A 19,120-nucleotide genomic window follows, 5' to 3' on the forward strand; every position below is an offset into this window, starting at 1 on the left:
TCCACAATCTCCTGGTCTCGGTAACCTCCGAACCCCGAGAGGAACCCCGGGAGAAAAATATATTACCCTGTGTTGAAAATCAATCGTGAAACCACACCAATGATTATAAATGAACAAACTTGTATTATAAATCACACACAGGTAATACGGTACAGCAAATGGCCATTAAGAGTGCACTCTATATATCTCTTATATACAGTCAGGTCACTCATGGCGTGGTCAGCGAGTGCAACGACACTCCTCAATGTCTCTTAGACCTTTCCCAAGGCGAATGGGATTCGCTCCAGCGGTCGATGGAACGAAATCCGGTCGAAGCCCGAATCTCGCTCTCCAGTCGATCTCCGAAGCGTGTACAGTGGGCAAGGGTGCTCTTCCCGCCAAACTGTACAACGGCGCCCTCCAGAGGCGCACCTTCACCGCTCCCTCAGCAAACCGCAACGTAATTGGAGACGAAGCGGTCGCACACACCCATCCCCGGCAGACGGTACGATGTTGGGGGTGAAGATGACATGAAGCACACCTTCACAGGTGTCCGACACACGGGGTGCAAGATGGCCGACAGCTCTGGCTTGAGCCGTTACAACGAGGCGAGGATTCGTCGGAATCTCAGCGCCCCAAATCTGTCTACGCAGATTTCTCCACTCCAGCGAATATTCTTATCGCCGGATGTCCCTTCCAGGAACTCAAAATCCCCTCGCGACTGTCGATAAACCTTGCTCGTTCCGGAGCGCTGACGCCATGCGTCTTCTCCGACTTTGCTCGCGCCGCTTCTTTCTCTTCACCTTCTCGTCTTTCCGGTTCGGTGTCCTGTATCATTTAAAGTTAGCCTTTTTAACTTTAAATAACTGCTCATAAACAATAAACCTTGGGAAGACAATAATAGTACATATAATCCGAAATCTTTCAAGTGGAGGAAAACCACAATAACGGCAGTTACGAATCCGTAACAATATGTATACTCATGTATTGTCTTTGGGCCAAGTTTGAAGAAAATTGGTTACATTTGAGTAACAAAATGGCCACCAGTCAGCCATCATGGATCTGATCTCAAAAAGAAATGACGTGCACATGTAAGCCATCATTCATTATCTGTGAGCCAAGTTTGAACAACCATCAGCAAATGCATGTCTGATAAATGGTTGAGGACATGTTCAACAGAGGGCTTTTTACAACTTAAATGGCTGCCAGTCGGCCATCTTTGATCACATCGCGAAACAAAACGATGTGCATATGTATACCTTCATCTATTGTCGTTGTGCCAAGTATGAACAAAATTGGTCCACACATCTCCGAGATATGGTTGCAGACAAGCAGACGCGTGGACGCGCAGACGAGACCCAATCCATAAGCCCCAGTTTTGTACTACGTCCAACGGGGGCTAATAATGTACAGCTTTGGTCCAATCAATCAAAAAAAAAAAGCTGTACAATGTACATATCCACATCTATTCAGACAGAGTAACACGGAGATGCACACACGGCTTTACGAAAGGGGATGCTGCACACACATAACACAATGTAAAATTGCCAACTCTCAGCCATTCTATTGGACTCCTCCTGTGCAGCACTTTGCAAAAGCAGGGGGAAAATTAGGAGGGTTCCAACGTAAATTATTTCATTCAATTTAACAAACCTGACCTGCATGCTTAACACAACACTTCGCCTTATCACGTGCAATTCCAGCCAAGCCATGTGAAACTAAAGCTTGGAGATGTGGAAGATGCAAGGCAGTTAATATTATGTTCATACAAACTCTTCCTGGAATGTGCAGGGGCAGTCTGCCGCTCACTAGAGATCCTTACAGAGTTGGTTGCAATACAGTGTTGTCGGTAGGAATATATCACATTCTTCACTGGTAGCCAGCTTCCCATGGGAGTCATAAACTTATGCTATGAGCAGGGAATATGACATGGCATAAGATTTCAAATATGAAGCTATACTGTATTTCTTCCCTCATGTCTTTCAAAATAGATTATTAAGCTATCTTCCATATGACATGCCCTCAAGCAGATGTTCTACATAAGCCGAGAAATTAAGAGCAAGTGATTGCACCCTGACGTTAATGTGAAGACATTTAAAATGTCTCATTTTGGTACCGTGAAGATTCATGGAGAGTGGGCTTTTCCCATATGGGAAGTAAAATAAAATAAATTGTTCATGAAATGCTCAGTAAGTGGTGACCAAGAACGAGTCTGGGTGTACTTGTACAGCATGATGTATAATCACAGATGGCGATGCTTACTTACATCAATTACATGACATAAGCGATTGGTGAGTGTAATTTATAGAAAACAAATCAAGGACAAGTATAAAGAGAAAAAACTGTGACAAATTTTTTTTTTTTAAACAGCCTTCATTGGCAAGGTCTAAAATGAGGAATAAATCATGCTCTAAGTTATACAATCCCATCCGTGTTTGCATGTTTGTTTGTTTGACTTTGATGCATTCCTAAACTTCTGTATGGTGTGACTTGAAAACTCGTGATTGTACTCGGGTTGTGCCAGGGAAAGCTTTAGGAGATGAAAAGTCATAGCCTCAAAGTTCAGGGTTGGGGGTAAGAGGAGGGGGAGGAATGTGTTGCAAATTATCGACATAAACGTGTATCATGTAGCCAGGCTGAACAGTTTACGTGTTGTATCCCACTGATAGGCCGGATCTGGATCCGGACCTGAACCAAAATCTCATCAGATTATTCTTGTCATGTAACCAACTCATCCACCTAGTTTTGTCATATCTCGTGCAAAACGTTTTGAAATATCATGCTATTGTATCGTTTTTGGTCCCATCACTCAATGGTGAAGAAGCATTTAAAATAAAATAAATAAATAAATAAATAAATATATAATTATAATCATAATTATCATTGTTATAAATAATATTACTAGCAGACATTAATTTTAATATTACAATTATTATTATATTATGTTATTATATTATTATTATTATTAATATTAATTATTATTATCATTAATATAATTAATTAATTATAATTAATTATTATAAATTATTATTATAAATTATTTAGTATTATTATGTTATTATAAGTTATAATTATATAATTAAATTTTTTAATTATAATTATAATTAATATAATTATATAATTAAATAAATAAATATTCTCGTATTCGGTTCCAGATCCGGGTATTCACCAAAATCGAATCGTTTCGTCCTTGTCACACACTCAACCTGAGTTGCTAGGGTTAGGGTTAGTTTATTTTTAAAAAATTTAATTAAAAATTAAAATTTTTAATTATAATTATAATATTAATATCATTATATAATTAAATAAATTAATATTCTCGTATTTGGCTCCAGATCCGGATATTCACCAAAATCGAATCGTTTCGTCCTTGTCACACACTCAACCTGAGTTGTTAGGGTTAGGGTTAGTTTATTTTAAAAAATTTAAATTAAAAATTACAATTTTTAATTATAATTATAATTAATATATTATATAATTAAATAAAGAAATATTCTCGTATTTGGTTCTAGATCCGGATATTCACCAAAATCGAATCGCTTCGTCGTTGTCACACACTCAACCTGTCCACCAAGTTTCGTCCGAATTCGTCAACAACGTTTAGAGAAATCAATCATGAGATATGTCGTTTTTGGCCTTATCTTTCAATGGCGCAGAATCACTTAACAAGTTAGAGCAGCTGGATCCGAATCCAGATCCTCACCAAAATCGAATCAATTCATCCTAGTCGCATACCCAACCTGTCCACAAAATTATGTGCGAATCCGTGCACAGTTTGAGATATCCAGTTCACAGACAGACGAACAGACAGGGGTGAAAACATCTCCTCGGTCCACCTTCGGGGGTGGATTTAATTCAATTATCATTTTGCAGAAGAATATTTGCCTCATACCAAGATACAAGCTTACATGCATATTGAAGAAAAGAATACAACACAATATATTGGAAATAGGAACAAAATGTCGGAGGAATTGAATCAGACTTTTGTCCTTCTCCCTGGTGCTCAGCACCCAAATTATTAGATCGTGCAGGGCATTCATCACAACGCAATCAAAGATATCCATGACATCATCACACATGGCCCTCAACCCCCCAGCTACCCAATATTTTACATCAATTTGAAGAACATGCTGCTGGCTACTGGCCTAATTAGTGCTTTTACACTTTCTCATTTAAGATCGAGGCTCATGGGTAAAAGAGGAAACGTAACGACATTCGGGCAACGGAGCCACTGTTGGACAAAACGAGCAAGGAAATGAATGAATAGGAAAAACGATGAGGAGAGGATGGAAGGAATCTAATCTGCATGTAAAAGGGTTTGTCCAGGGTTAGGCTTAATGTGGGTAAAGAAGAGCATGGGTAGTAGAGGTGATGGATGACATGATATTGTTCTGCATCAGATGCTTGAAGCCCTGGAGGGAAGAGTGCGATTAAACTGCTTCTGGCAGACAGCTCCAAAAGCGGGAGAAACTTGGAAAAAAATGGGAGCAGGTGATAAGTCTGAATGCTGGGGTTTAACCAGGATAGAGTGATGGAAGGAATAACTATATCATGGAGGAACTGGAGCGAGTTGAAGAGCTGAGACAGCAAAAATAACAAGACCGGGGAAGAGACCGAAAAAGCCTGTCTGTAATGTAAGAGCAACAGCCACTAAGCTTTCGTGTCATCATAGAAAATGGAGATGGTTTCATCGTGAGAGTTCCAGATTTTACTAAATCCACAAGAGACAGATGTGATAATTGGGCAGCATCTCAAAAGGGAGGGCAGTACACCACTGAGCTATGGACAAAGGCCTTGTAGGTTGTGATTATTTCAGAATTATCAAGAAATGACTTGAAACAATGGAGAATGCCATGTCTTTGGCTGGCTTTGGAGATGAGTTTTGTTCTATTGTCAACCCAAGAGATTTTGGTTGAAGATGAGACGAAGAAATTCAAGTGACTGACCCGCTTCATCCATAAATCATCCCTCAGATCGGCAGGCAGCAGCCTCTTCACTCTCTGCGGACATGGATAATATCATAGACTGGTCAAACAAGTGGAACATGTCTTTCAATGCTGACAAATCTCACACTCTCACTTTGTCTCTCCGAAAAGACCGTCTGGACAACCCTCCCATCTACTTTCTCAACAATCCTCTTGAAGAAGTTCTGTCACTCAAGCTTTTGGGTCTCACTATCTGCCATAATCTTTCCTGGGAAAACCACATTTCCAAGCTGGCCTCCAAAGCCAGTCGCCAACTGGGCATCCTCCGTCGTGCGAAGTCCTTCCTTGGCACAACTGAGCTCCTCACCACGTACAAAGCTTTCATTCGCAGCTTGATGGAGTATTGCTCTCCCCTCTGGGCTGGTGCTCATGTCTCACACCTAGCTCGGCTTCACGCTGTAGAATCCAAAGCTTTTAGAATCATTGGAATCTCCTGCGATGAACCTGATTCTGAGGGCCTTGCACTCACTCACCGCAGGCAGATTGGTGATCTTTCTGTCTTCTACCGACTCCTCTCTGGCCTTGCTCCCCCTGCTCTCTCTCTGTGCTCTGTCCCCCGAATATTCCTACAGGTCACACAAGATCTGCCAGCAACCCTCTTCTGGTGAAATTGCCAAAATCAAGACTCTCTGCTCACCTTCACTCCTTCATTCCTCTTTTCTTCCTCCTCTGGAACAAACTCCCTCACTCTCTTCAATCCCACTCCTCCCTCCAGGTCTTCAAAACAGCTGTTCACCCCCATCTATTATCTTCCCCCATCCAAAACCTTGATATTTTCTACCCCTGTTAAAACACCCCAAACCCAGCTCCTTCAAATTCCGTTTTCTTTCCTGAAAATCCTTGCAGTGTCCATCTTGTTTATCCCCAGCCCTCTCCCTTGCACAGATCTCCCAATGTACCTGTTCCATACTCTTGTTGTGCTTCCCTCTCTCTCCCTTTATTATATGTTTTATGTGTTAGCTCTCATACGAGCCTCGTCTAAGTATACAAAAAAATGACTTGAAACAATGGAGGATTCCCAGTCTTTGGCTGGCTTTGGAAGGCAGCTTTGCTATATGATCAGTCCAAGAGATTGTGGTGGACGACGAGGCCAATAAATCCAAGAGACTGAACCTCTTCCTGTAGGGGGATCATGGTAAAAAAAATTGTTTAATTTGACTTTTCATTCGGAGCATGAAGATGAAACAGATTTTGCAGGATTGAAAGATGGGCTCCATTTGTCAGAACAACATCAGATCAATTCCAGGTCAGCAGGGTGATATAGCTTCTGCCTGAAAGTTAATGGAATGGCACAATGTACTGTACTTTCTGACAAAATGTGGCGTCATCTCCAAAAAGAAAGAGGGATTTTTAGGAGCATCAGTGAAATCGTTGATGTTGAATGCATGAGACGGTCCAGACTTCTTAGAGATAAAGGAAGGCCTGTGAGCATTGCAGCGACATAAGTAATCAGCATGTTCAGAGTTGAGTGACTGGGCCGAAACCCAAGCCAATTGTCAGAGACAAGGCCTTTAACAAAAAGAGGAGGAAACATGACTATAGCACACCTACTCTTCGCGAAGAACACCGTGGGATATTTAACGTCCACCGACTAATGCCAGCAGACATGGCACCTAGTTTAACATCCAACCGAGGGCTGGCACACACATCGATGAATCACCTGCCTTGTGATACACCGGGATGACAGGTTAGGGGCTGGGCCGAGATACAATTTTTAAAAACAATACTATTTCGCAAGTGCAGCTTTTAATTTTACTGTTTCTATCCAGCTTTTGAGCACAGAACAAAAGAACACTGAAAGGATAGCTCACATATAGCATTCCAAGTCTCCGCATTATGCGGTCTGCATTTCACTCGCAATAAAATTGGATCCAGTGACAAAACAATAGCCAGGTGCTCTGCAGAGACAAAGCACGACATCACTGAGTAAGACTTCCTTTCAGAGAGGACATTAATCCCACTGTGCTATCTGTTAGTGAGCACTTGTGAGTGTTAAAACAAGTATGCCTTTGTGTGTTAGGGTTAGGGTTAGGGTTAGGGTTAGGGTGAGGGTTAGGATTACCTTTGCACTTTGCAGTGAGATCATTGGCCTTGACCATTGCAGTGAAAGCAATACAAAAAAATAGCCCTGTGGGAGACTGATGGTTATTTCTCCATGGTTTCAGAGGAGATTTTAAAATAAATTTAATGAATTTGAGGGTACCCCCCCCCCTTTTTAGCCTCTTAAACGGGGTGGTTCCGGATGGGGAGCACAACCCCATGAGACCTTACGTGCCAATAGGCATCTCGACTCTATGGTCCAATTGAGGTCTTGTACCCACCATCCTCCTGCGTGGAATTGTCAGAATTCATATCGGCTCCAAAACCCGCTGCTCTTATCTGCACCATCACTACCATTCATCCGATCTGTGATAAACATACCCACGCAGATATCTCCCAGCTTTGCTGCTGGCAGGCCCGTAGCTTTCAGGACGGCCGCCATCACATGCGAGAGCATCTCGTCTGGCATGATATCCTTTGGTGTTTGCAAGGCGAGATACAGTGTGGGGGGAAGACAGGGAATGGAATAAAGAGCACAATCAAGAACGATGTTTAACCTTCATAGAAAGGAGTGAGAAAGTAGTCATGACCAACAAAATCACCCACTAATGCCATATCTAAATCCATACTATCCAAGCAGACCATAGTTTAACAAGAATGCAAAAGCAAATGCCATATAACTTCACTCTTTTGTTTTGTACATCATGGTTTAAAGCTCGTGTTGCAGCTTATACATAAATCACGTGTGGGACAAAGACAGCAACAAACATCAGCATAATTTAACAGAAATTACAAGGACAGAAGGAGACCATGGACAAACAACAACAACATGCATTTTCAGGCCATTTTCCCTGCTAGAGCGAGGGTTAGCCTTGCGGTCCCCATGACAATCTTCTCCATTTTGCCCTATTTTCTGCATCTCTCCTTGTTAACCTCCTTGCCCGCATTTCTTCTTCCACCACTTTTAGCCAAGTCTTTCTCGGTCTTCTCCGTCCTCGACTTCCTTCTACATTCATTTCCATCACTTTTCTCAACCAGTCACTTTCATCCTTCCTCAACACATGACCAAACCATCTCAACCTGTTCCTCTTCACAGCATCAATCACAGGCTCTATTACCATCATATTTCGCATTTCATCATTTGTCTTCCTCTCTCTCAACGATACTCCGCACATCCACCGAACCATTCCCATTTCCACCCTTTCCAGCCTTCGTTGCTGCTCTACGTTCATTACCCGTTCAGGGAGACCATGGGCAGCCAGTGCGAATTAAGCTGTGGTTCCAAATATTGAGCAAAAGGTTCAGATGGGAATGCTCTAACAGTCTAACCAGACAAATCCAACAGCTTACATTTACATAATAATAAAATGCTCAACAAGTGTGTTTTGGCTTCAAATTTCATTTCAAAACTAGAAAGTAGAATTTGACGCAATTGCATCTGCGCATGGTACATGTCAACCCACTGATACATTTGACCTCTTTAAAGGTCACATTATAAAATTACAGCTCCCTGAGAGAGAAAGAGAGAGCAAACACACAAGTAGAAGAGACAACATCAGATGCATCTAACTCGAGTTATTGTCTGCTAAGTCATTTTCAAAGGGCACATGACCTTTGACCTTTTCAACCTAAAATTGAATCAGCTCATCTTTATTTGGCAGTCCATAAGCATGGCAAGCATGGTCTAAATCTCTGAAGTGGGTCATAAGTTATTTTATTGTGGTAACACAGGTTTCCAATCAAAAGGCACTTGACCTTAGATCTTTGACCTTTGCCCCCAAAAATCTTATCAGTTAATATTTTATCATTGTCCATACTTGTACCAAGTTTGGTTAAAATTCCATTTGCAATTCCAAGTTACCACAGTAATTAAAGTCTGCTACTTTCAGCTAAATGTCACATGACCTTTTGACCATTTGAAACCAAAATTTAATCGGTTCATCTTTTCATCATAATAGGCCTACACCTTTTTAACCAGATTGTTAAAAATATCTTCAGTAGTTCACAAGATATCGCGGTTAACAAAAAGTGATCAGGAAATGACAGACGGACATACGGACCGACAGACGGATGTACAGACTGACAGACGGACGGACCGACAGACGAATGGACGCACCAACGAACAAACAGTAAAACCTAAAAAAAAAAATTGCCTCTGACACCTTCTGTGGCTTCGGAATAAAAAATTATATTCTGGAGTCATCAAGTGCTATGCACAATAACTAAGGAAGATTTTCTTCTTCTTCTTCTTTAATGACCACAATTATTCCCATGTTCATGTGGAATTAGCCATGGGCACCTTGGCCCAAGTTATTCACGAACTGGCTGGCCAGGCGTGATATTTGGCTAAGGTTAAGGCAGGAATTTATAATTTGCTCAAGGTGCCAGCGATAGTACGCCTATTCTTCGAGGACACCGTGGAATCTTTAACATCCACCGACTAATGTCAGCAGACATCAGACATGACGCCCAGTTTAACATCCATCCGAGGGACGGTGCACACATTGATGCCTGTGATGACAGTTTATAGCTGGGCCAAGATTCAAACCCAGGAGAGACAACTTATAGGAGAGTGTGCATGCCTCTAGGTCTAGGCCATCCTGAATAACTATGGCAAATAAAAATTACATATTTATGTTTGCTTTAATTCCTCATCGTACAATTAATCATTTTGCATTGAAAAGGACACAAGATCAGTCATTGGTCATGCTGGGTTGAAGGAGGATTTTTTTTTGAGCCATTTCTTTGCATTAAATGCAATGCAATGCATTTATGGCAGAAATACTTATGGCTTCAAATAAAGTTTTTAAAAAAGATTGAAGCATCCAATTTCATTTTTGACAGTTGAGACTTTCTTTTGCAATATCAAATTGCTGCCACAATATGGGACTTTCAATTTCAAGATGGCATGAATGCTAACGAGGCCTTTCATGCATGCCTTGTGTGTGTTTTCAGTTACCAACAACAAAGAAATAAGAACCACCTTTAGAGGCCATTTTTCCCCACAGAGCGGGGGTTGGCCTTTTTCAGGCACAGTGGTCCCCTTTTTGAAGCAATGTTTTATGGCCGATGCCCTTCCTGTCGCCAACCCTGTTAGTCGCCTCTTGCGACACACAGGGAATTACCAGTGAACTGGTACTCAATTTGCCGACCTCGGAAGGATGACAGGCTGAGTCAACCCCCCTGGCGTTAATTCAGTGATCGACCGGGATTCAAACCCAGGATCCGAGGATCCCAAGCCAGCACCCTAACCGCTAAGCCAACACCAGGCTTTTTTTTCAGTTACCAACGACATACTTAAACTTATAACAGGTTGGGGCCGGTGTATGATTGAGAGGCTCATATGGTTATCAGCTGGCCACAAGGTATTCTTGTGAGTATGAGGTAGGGTCCAATTTTTCCTTGAGTGGGGGGTGAAATGGCTAATCCTATGGGTGGGAGTTATTGAGCGAATCCCTCCGAGTTGGTCACCCCTATAATCAGGGTTCTAGCACGCGTTGTCATGGCATGGGCCATCAAAATGTTTGTGTTTAATAGTCTCAGAAATAATTAAATAACTCAGCCCTTACTTTAAAACATAAATATTGTTGCGGATATGGGCTTTGCATCCATCCATATCCGCTTGTAAATATTCCCCTATTTCCTCAATACTTCCCAACTATCCCCAATCCCCCATTCCCTAGTCCCATTTTCTGTAAACAACACTCTGTAGACCCGACCTCCCCCTATTTCCCCCATTAAATGTCGTGCCCAGGTTCACCGCATCTCATGTAAGACAACTATAGGACATCTTGCTAGTTATTCTTAGTCTATGTCAGTTAAGGACTCGTTTCCATTAATTCTGACCCTTCGTTGCACCAGAATGTGATTGTATGGCACCGTTAGGAAGTTTAGGACCTCCCAATACCTCCCCGCAGCTCTTCCTCACGGTTCAGCAACAACAACAACAACAACAGCAACGGCGGCGGCGTGCACAGGGAGTGCGCGTCCTCACTCCGGCTTGGTTGGTAGGGGGTGTTGGGAGGGCATGAGGCCTTCCCAACAAGCCGCCATCGAACATGTGCTCGACGGGGTTACCAAATAGGGGCTCCCTGTCAGCTCCTCGTCAAGGGCGGAGCCCGGTAACCCCCGCACCCAATGGAAGCGGCGGACCGGCCCCAGGGGGGCGGAGCCAACCAGCCGAGGGCGTGTCACTCCCCGCTGAGCATGCGCAGGAAGAGGGAGGTGACGTCAGATGCGCGCTGAGCTTGGAGCAAGCAAGACGTACCCTCCGAGCGCTGTGAGGGCTCCCCGCATCCTCTGGACTGGACCGTGCTTTATCCTGTCCCCGAGCCAAGGTGCACCTTGTGCTATCGACTACCTGTCCCTTCCTGCCATCAATCCCTGTGTAAGTCAGCCTTGTTCCGTTTGTCTGTGGTCTGTCTGGGATAAGATAAGATTGTATCTAAGTGCCTATCTCTTCTGTGTCTTTACCTCACTACCGTGTAATCTACCCCATTTTCTCCACCACTGTAATTATACCCTCCTCCGGAGGTCTTGAGAACTGTACCCCTTGCGTCGTTTCATCTATCCCAGTCGTTGTGTCCTTTCCATCATTGATTTAGCATAGCGCGATTTGGTCAACGTCTGGGTGGAATCGGGGTCTAGTCGGGGAATAACTGTTCGGTCGCGGTCATACCAACCGCTCGGTCAAAATAACATCTAAACCGCGTCCGTAACAATATCAAGAAGCTACTGGAGCCACATCTCAAGCAACACAGGACACATCGCCCCGTCTCCCGCCGCATGGGCTAAGAAGGGGCATTACCCGTCAAGGTAACCCAAATGTTTTTCAAAGATACACATGCACACAACCACTCACTCAGTGTTTTCTCCAAAATGTCTCCTGTAAAAAAAAATCATCCTACATCATGCTTTACACTTCAGGTGATACATACCTTGAACACACCACGTTTTGCTCTTCCAATAGGAGTCTGAACACCATGGACCACGACAACATCGCTGTCACTCATAGGACTGGCAATCTCATTCGCCATTGAGTCTTTCCCAGGCAGACTACCATTTCCTGGTGAAACATGTCGCAACAAAACTTGAAGTCGATCCATTTTGAACGGACTGCGATGTCTCCAAAGCCTTGTCGCCCTGTAGGAATAAAGAACACATGGCAATTGTTGCACATCAATACAATGCTCGAGATTAATTATTTCCCCAAGTTATTTGAAATTAATTACCAAAATACATCAGTACTTGAAATGCTCACATCTCATTTGCTCCTCGTCATTCGAAGAGGCACTGATACTACCGATGGCTGTTTCGTGGCCACGTGACTCATTAAAACACCATTTAAAATCACATTGAACACAAGTATTGCAAACACAGCCATAAATTCTGCCTTGGAGAGCGTCGTGGTGCTTATTTTAATTTGTGACACGACATGTGCGACATTACATGCTGATGTGTCATATTAAGCATGCCATCAATTCTCTACCAATAAGCAGAGTGTGGAAAATTCTAAATCATTGCTCATTCAGCAAACCTGCCAAGACCGACTTGACAATATTTTAAAAAACCAGAACACATGCACTCAACTCAAATTAATACACACACCGAGCTCAAGAAAAAGTAATTATCAGCACCATGCCCCAAGGTGTGCAAGGTATACAGAGTATACGAGGCTAATAGAACCATTGCAGCGGGAGAGACAAGTGGTACTTTCCCAAAGATCCCATCACATATCAACATTTTTAATGAACAGACCTTGTGACATTAAAACATTAATTAAAAAATTTTTTTAATTAACAAATTTAATGTTAAAAGATAGTGTCACACCAAAAGCTAAAAATATTAGAATAAGTTCATTAAAGGACAAACGAGAGTTCATAGAACACCTTACCCCGTGTCGTCTTGAAGAAGAAGGACATGCGCGGGTCTACGAGCAACAAATTCGATTGGTCGTGATGACGTAAAATGATGTAATATTTGGTCCCAAGTACAGCGAAACGGAGGATTTTGTAAAAAGGCGATTTGTGTTCTACAGTTTTCAATTGAAATTGTATTCATCAAGCCATCTTCATCCCTGCGCATCGTAAGAGCGTGACCAAGGGTTGGCGTCAGGAAGGGCATCCGGCCATAAAAACATTGCCTCAAACAGGGAACCATGATTGTCATGGGGCCCGAAAGGCTAACCCCCGCGGGTGTTAAATCTAGCGGGGAAAATGGCCTTAAAACGATCATTCATTCATTCAAGCCATCTTCATCAATTTCAAATTTCAAATTCAAATTGTATTCAAATTTTAAGTATTCAATTGAAATTAAATAAAGATTTTAAAGGTCGTAGAAAAAAAAAATTGTGGAAGTTTACCGCCGGTGATGCAGTGTCTTATACACCACCTTATTTAAGACGTTATATTAGTTATTCGTGCCTGCTGTTTGTGTCCTTTATGACATCCTTAAGAGCAGTAAGTTTCCTGTTTGGAATGATTCCCAATTTTGTCTGACTGTCAGACAGACAGACAGTAGAAAAATTATCTCACGCCTCTCTGCGCATGCGCGATCGGGACAAATTCAGAGCCAAAGTCCTGTGAAACTACAAGTTTCTTTTCCGATTCATGTTCAAATATAACATTCAATTGAAATTAAGTTGTTCCTCGATCATTAACTGACGTTTTCAGACAGAAGTGCAGGCGGACAGAAGTGAACCAATTGTTTAGCTCCGCTTTTCCCTTTTCATGCGTGGGTAAAAACGCGTGGCTTTCACCACCATAGAACCATACCATAGAACCATCGACCATCATAGAACCATAGAACAGTACCATAGAACCATAGACCACCATAGAAAAAAGGTTTTCACCACCATAGAACCATAGAACAGTACTATCGAGCCATAGAGCAGTACCATAGAACCATAGAAAAAAGGTTTTCACCACCATAGAACCATATAACAGTACCATAGAACCATAGAAAAAAGGTTTTCACCACCATAGAACCATAGAACAGTACTATCGAGCCATAGAGCAGTACCATAGAACCATAGAAAAAAGGTTTTCACCGCCATAGAACAGTATCATAGAACCATAGAACAGTACCATAGAACCATAGATCACCATAGATCCATAGAAAAAAGGTTTTCACCACCATAGAACCATAGAACAGTACCATAGAAAAAAGGTTTTCACCACCATAGAACATGTGTGGAGCAGGAACCATGCTTAACTAACGAATCACATAAAATAAACCCTCCATGCTTAAAAATGAGTCCCATGATCCCCAAAATGACCTGTATGTTATCATGTTTTGTCCAGGTAAAAAAGGCAAATGTAGAATTCGAGCAGATTTGTCAACACCAAAGATGCAGCATGACGAGGTTTCAACCTGAATATGCGGCTATTCCTTCATACAACCTGAATACATCCTTCATACAACTGCCATACATGATAGATCTCTCAAACAATTACGTCAATACGTACAACGAGCTCAAAGCACAATCAGGAGGAATATGAACAAATGTGGTAATTTGTTTATGGTACCGGTAATTCACCCATCTATTACAATTTCATGTGCATGCCAGGTGAAATTTGATGTGGGATGGGATATTCTCCATGACCACAGAGGTGTGCTGTGGGCTGGCCGTTGTCATGCCAACATTTTTGTGGGACTAAAATGATGAACATGAGGAAATAATTTCACTTTGGAAAAAATATTTCCTCCAAATCTTGAATCGCAGAAAATTTCATCAGAGGTGTTCGGTCCAGGTCCATACCACGGACCCAGAAGAAAGGTGTTTTTTTTAAGCAGCCCAAAACATTTATGGCTCGAAACTGTTGTGTTCGGTGCGCCTAATTAAAAGATCCATCTTTTTCTTTTGTCTGGCGAATTGTGATAATGGTCATGGTGACCAGGAGTGATAAATTAACTTAAATTAAAATTCAACTCAAATTAAAATTAAAATTCAGCCCCATGTACAACTCTCTTCAATGCGCGCAGAACCCTTACCCGAGTAATACCTGGTAAGCTCCCTACCATTTCCCCCTTGTAGTGGGGCGGCTTAGCCCAAATATTCAAAAGAATTGTGCATTTTGTGATACAAGCACCAAATTTGGCACAAATGTACATTAATATGTTGCGAACATTTTCAGATATTGGGCCACTTGAAATTCCGTAATTTTTTTTTTCAAATTTTTTAAATTTCGTAATTTCAAATTTTTCGGGTGACACCGTCACAATTTCGGTCTTTGAGGCCGGCCGATAGGCAAAGTGTGACCGGAAGGGACGAGGTTCTCCTGACCACGTGGCCCTCGATCTGGGAAGCGAGAGGCGTTCCATTAGTGGACGCGCCCCTCACGCCCGACTTTTGGGCGGCCCCGGCAGGCCGTTTGTTTTGACGTTCCGTGACAGGCCCCGCACCCCAACCTCCGGGCCGACCGGAAGCTTGTGCTGAGTACATCATACCTGAACAACTCAGTGAGGCAGAACACAGCAGTGCACACCAGGGTGACCCCTTCAGTGCATAAACCAATTAACCTGTCCACTGCAGGGCATATAGAAATGAAGTTATTTTCTGCATATAATAATAATATAAGTTCAGTTCTATATAACAATTTCTGTTATCACCACTACCACTACAACTACCACTACTACAAGCTTTGTCTGGAATTTTGTGGACTAACAGACAAACAGACATACAGACAAGCTGGGATCAAAACATTACCTCCTTCCACCATTGAGTGTAGAGGTAAACATCATGGAAATTATATCATGCCCTAGATTTAATTCATGCTTACCCGTGTATTTGCTTCACTGGTTCACAAGGTCTTTTGCATACATGTAATTCAGACTCTCGTCTTCATTGCTGACCACACAATGTTCGCAACATATTAATGTACATTTGTGCCAAATTTGGTGCTTGTATCACAAAATGCACAATTCTTTTGAATATTTGGGCTAAGCCGCCCCACTATATCGGCCGGCCTCGAAGACCGAAATTGTGACGGTGTCACCCGAAAAATTTGAAATTACGAAATTTGAAAAAATTTGAAAAAAAAAATTACGGAATTTCAAGTGGCCCAATATCTGAAAATGTTCGCAACATATTAATGTACATTTGTGCCAAATTTGGTGCTTGTATCACAAAATGCACAACAGGTTTGCTATGCTGCTACACTATTGGTATTACACAGTAAGATTTTGAGCAAGCTCATTTATGAGCAATATCAAGAAAAAGGAGAGAAGATATTACGAGTTCGATGTCAAAGGACAATTTTGCAGATTTCAGAGCCTTGACTGACGTTATTCCCTGACATAAGCAAACTCTACCATATATAAATCATGCTACAGTTAAACAATACAGAAGCACATGTAATTTAAAAGAAAATACAGAATTAGCATTTGTTCTGTGGAAACAATTTTGGGTCTAATAATGAACTTGGAGATGTTTCAGCAGGTGAGCTTGGTTGCCCTCAGGCACAGAAGAATATATTTTGACATGTTGCGTCTTACCCGGGTGCACATGCACAGTGTGGCAAAATCGAGGAATAAATGTGCCAGTCAGACATTGGGGGGTGTCATGTTATTTCACCCATAACCCTGTGGAAACACCACACTTTATAAGAGGAAATCGCTCTGTTACTACCCGAAACGAGTACCTGTAAACCGAGTCTTTTCAGCATATATTTATGTAATAATGTGCAGCGTTTGACTTTTAATGTAGAAAGAATAAAGAGGGATAAAATTGGCAAGAAATACAGTACACAGAGTAAGGAAACAGGAATTTTTCTCTGTTTGTATGGATTTCGTACCATGTGGTCATTGGCAACTGCTTTGTACTAAGTTTTCCAAAAAGAACCTGTGTCACTGAAACTCATGCATTGATGACTCCAAATATATTGTTACGGTCCCGGGGTCTAAGGTCATCACGAGGGCGTTCCTCGGACCTCTACCAGACCTCCGGTCCTGAGGCCACCGGCCACAGCTAACTCTGCAGGCTGACAGGTTGCTAGGTAACCATGGACGCCGATTAGAACCGCTGAGATGAGCAGGGTTCTCGCTCCATGGATACGCGTTGTCTTACCATTGGCATGGCAACTCTAATTAGGGGTCACACCTTCAACAGCCACCTGTTTATTTATTTTGTATGGCCGAGCAAACTGTGGATGGCTTTTGGCCAATGCCGGAGCCAATCAGTGGGGCAAAAACTTCCCCTCGAACTAGACTAACACATTATGTTGGACCAATGGTGGAAAGCACGAGAGTGAGATGATTGGAAACATTCAACAGTTTAACAAGCACATTAATTCAACAAGGACTAGGTTTATTCAATCAGCAATGGCAGGTATTTACGATAGAAATCATGAGCATGTAATTAATTTTATTGGATGGACATAAATCACAATGAAAAGGCACAATTAAAGTATACATGGGAAAGCAGATTATATCATAGTGCTTACAGAACCCAATTGCACATTCTGACCTACTTAGGGATGAACAACATTTGGCAGGTGCCATCAATCATCCAGGAAAGTAGGTTCAGAAAGAGGAGACGATTAGAAGAAGAGCAGAGAGCGGATATAGCTCCTATTTCACCTTACACTGACAGGAATGGGCTCACGTGAATCCCAAGTACATGCCACAAATTTGAGTGGAGAGTGCTTTGTGTCAAACGGGAAGAGAAGAGAGCGCTTGATGTCAAACAGGATGAGTCGTGAACGCTTCGTTGCAAACGGGACATATGGAGAGCACTTCATGTCAAACAGGATGAGAGTAGAGCGCTTCATGTCAAACAGGACGTATGGAGAGCGCTTCTTGTCAAACGGGGCATATGGAGAGCATTTCATGTCAAACAGGATGAGAGCAGAGCGCTTCATGTCAAACAGGACATATGGAGAGCGCTTCATGTCAAACAGGCCGCATGGAGAGCGCTTCATGTCAAACAGGACATATGGAGAGCGCTTCATGTCAAACGGACGTATGGAGAGCGCTTCATGTCAAACAGGATGAGAGCAGAGCGCTTCATATCAAACAGGACGTATGGAGAGCGCTTCAGGTCAAACAGGCCGTATAGAGAGCGCTTCATGTCAAACAGGACGTATGGAGAGCGCTTCATGTCAAACAGGACGTATGGAAAGCGCTTCATGTCAAACAGGACGTATGGAGAGCGCTTCATGTCAAACAGGACATATGGAGAGCGCTTCATGTCAAACAGGACATATGGAGAGCGCTTCATGTCAAACAGGACGTATGGAGAGCGCTTCATGTCAAACAGGACATATGGAGGGCGCTTCATGTCAAACAGGACGTATGGAGAGCGCTTCATGTCAAACAGGACATATGGAGGGCGCTTCATGTCAAACAGGACGTATGGAGAGCGTTTCATGTCAAACAGGACGTATGGAGAGCGCTTCATGTCAAACAGGACGTATAGGCGCCCGCGGAACTACGTAACTTCCGGTTAGTGCACCCTTCGCAACAACAGTCATGTGATTGGATACGTTGAAAACAAACCACAAAAGAGCACGTGTTACAGCCGGAAATTATGGAAACGGTGTAGGTTATTTGATCATAACTCGCTTAATTCTTGTCTGATCTTTAAAATTTTAACTTTCCGACAAGCTAGAAGTAATTCTCTTTCTAACAATATAAAGTTTTATGAAAAATAATACGAAATGTTTGTATAGCCGCCCGCGGAACTACGTAACTTCCGGTTAGTGCATCCTTCACGACAAGTCACGTGATTGGATACGTTGAAAACAAACCACAAAAGGGCACTACAGCTTACTTCCGGTAGTCTCATCCTCACCTATGGAGAGCGCTTCATGTCAAACAGGACATCTGGAGAGCGCTTCATGTCAAACAGGACGTATGGAGAGCGCTTCATGTCAAACAGGATGTATGGAGAGCGCTTCATGTCAAACAGGACGTATGGAGAGCGCTTCATGTCAAACAGTACGTATGGAGAGAGCTTCATGTCAAACAGGGAGTAACAGAGCTTCCGTTAGGCACCCGCAGCCGCTGGGGGCCACTCACAAATAGGGGCCTCCCACATCAGCTTTCTTTAAAGTCCAATAGTGCAACATAGACATTTCTAATAGCACAATCCTGCATGCCGACCGGCTGACAATCGC

The 19,120-nt window shown here is 42.5% G+C and overlaps 1 protein-coding gene across 1 annotated transcript in view; it reads right to left on the bottom strand.

Moving 5' to 3' along the window:
• Positions 1 to 19,120, bottom strand: part of ACAA1 (acetyl-CoA acyltransferase 1) — a 193,093-nt gene that overhangs the window by 141,540 nt on the left and 32,433 nt on the right. Inside the window, exons 2-3 of the mRNA XM_068123575.2 lie at positions 11,942 to 12,146; positions 7,386 to 7,479 (exon numbers count right to left, since the gene is read on the bottom strand). Coding sequence (XP_067979676.2) covers positions 7,386 to 7,479; positions 11,942 to 12,109 — 262 coding nt within the window. The 5' untranslated portion in view covers positions 12,110 to 12,146. The remainder of the gene's footprint in view (positions 1 to 7,385; positions 7,480 to 11,941; positions 12,147 to 19,120) is intronic.

This window comes from Myxine glutinosa, chromosome 7 (genome assembly GCF_964187855.1).
Source record: "Myxine glutinosa chromosome 7, kmMyxGlut1.1, whole genome shotgun sequence".
Lineage (NCBI taxonomy): Eukaryota > Metazoa > Chordata > Myxini > Myxiniformes > Myxinidae > Myxine > Myxine glutinosa.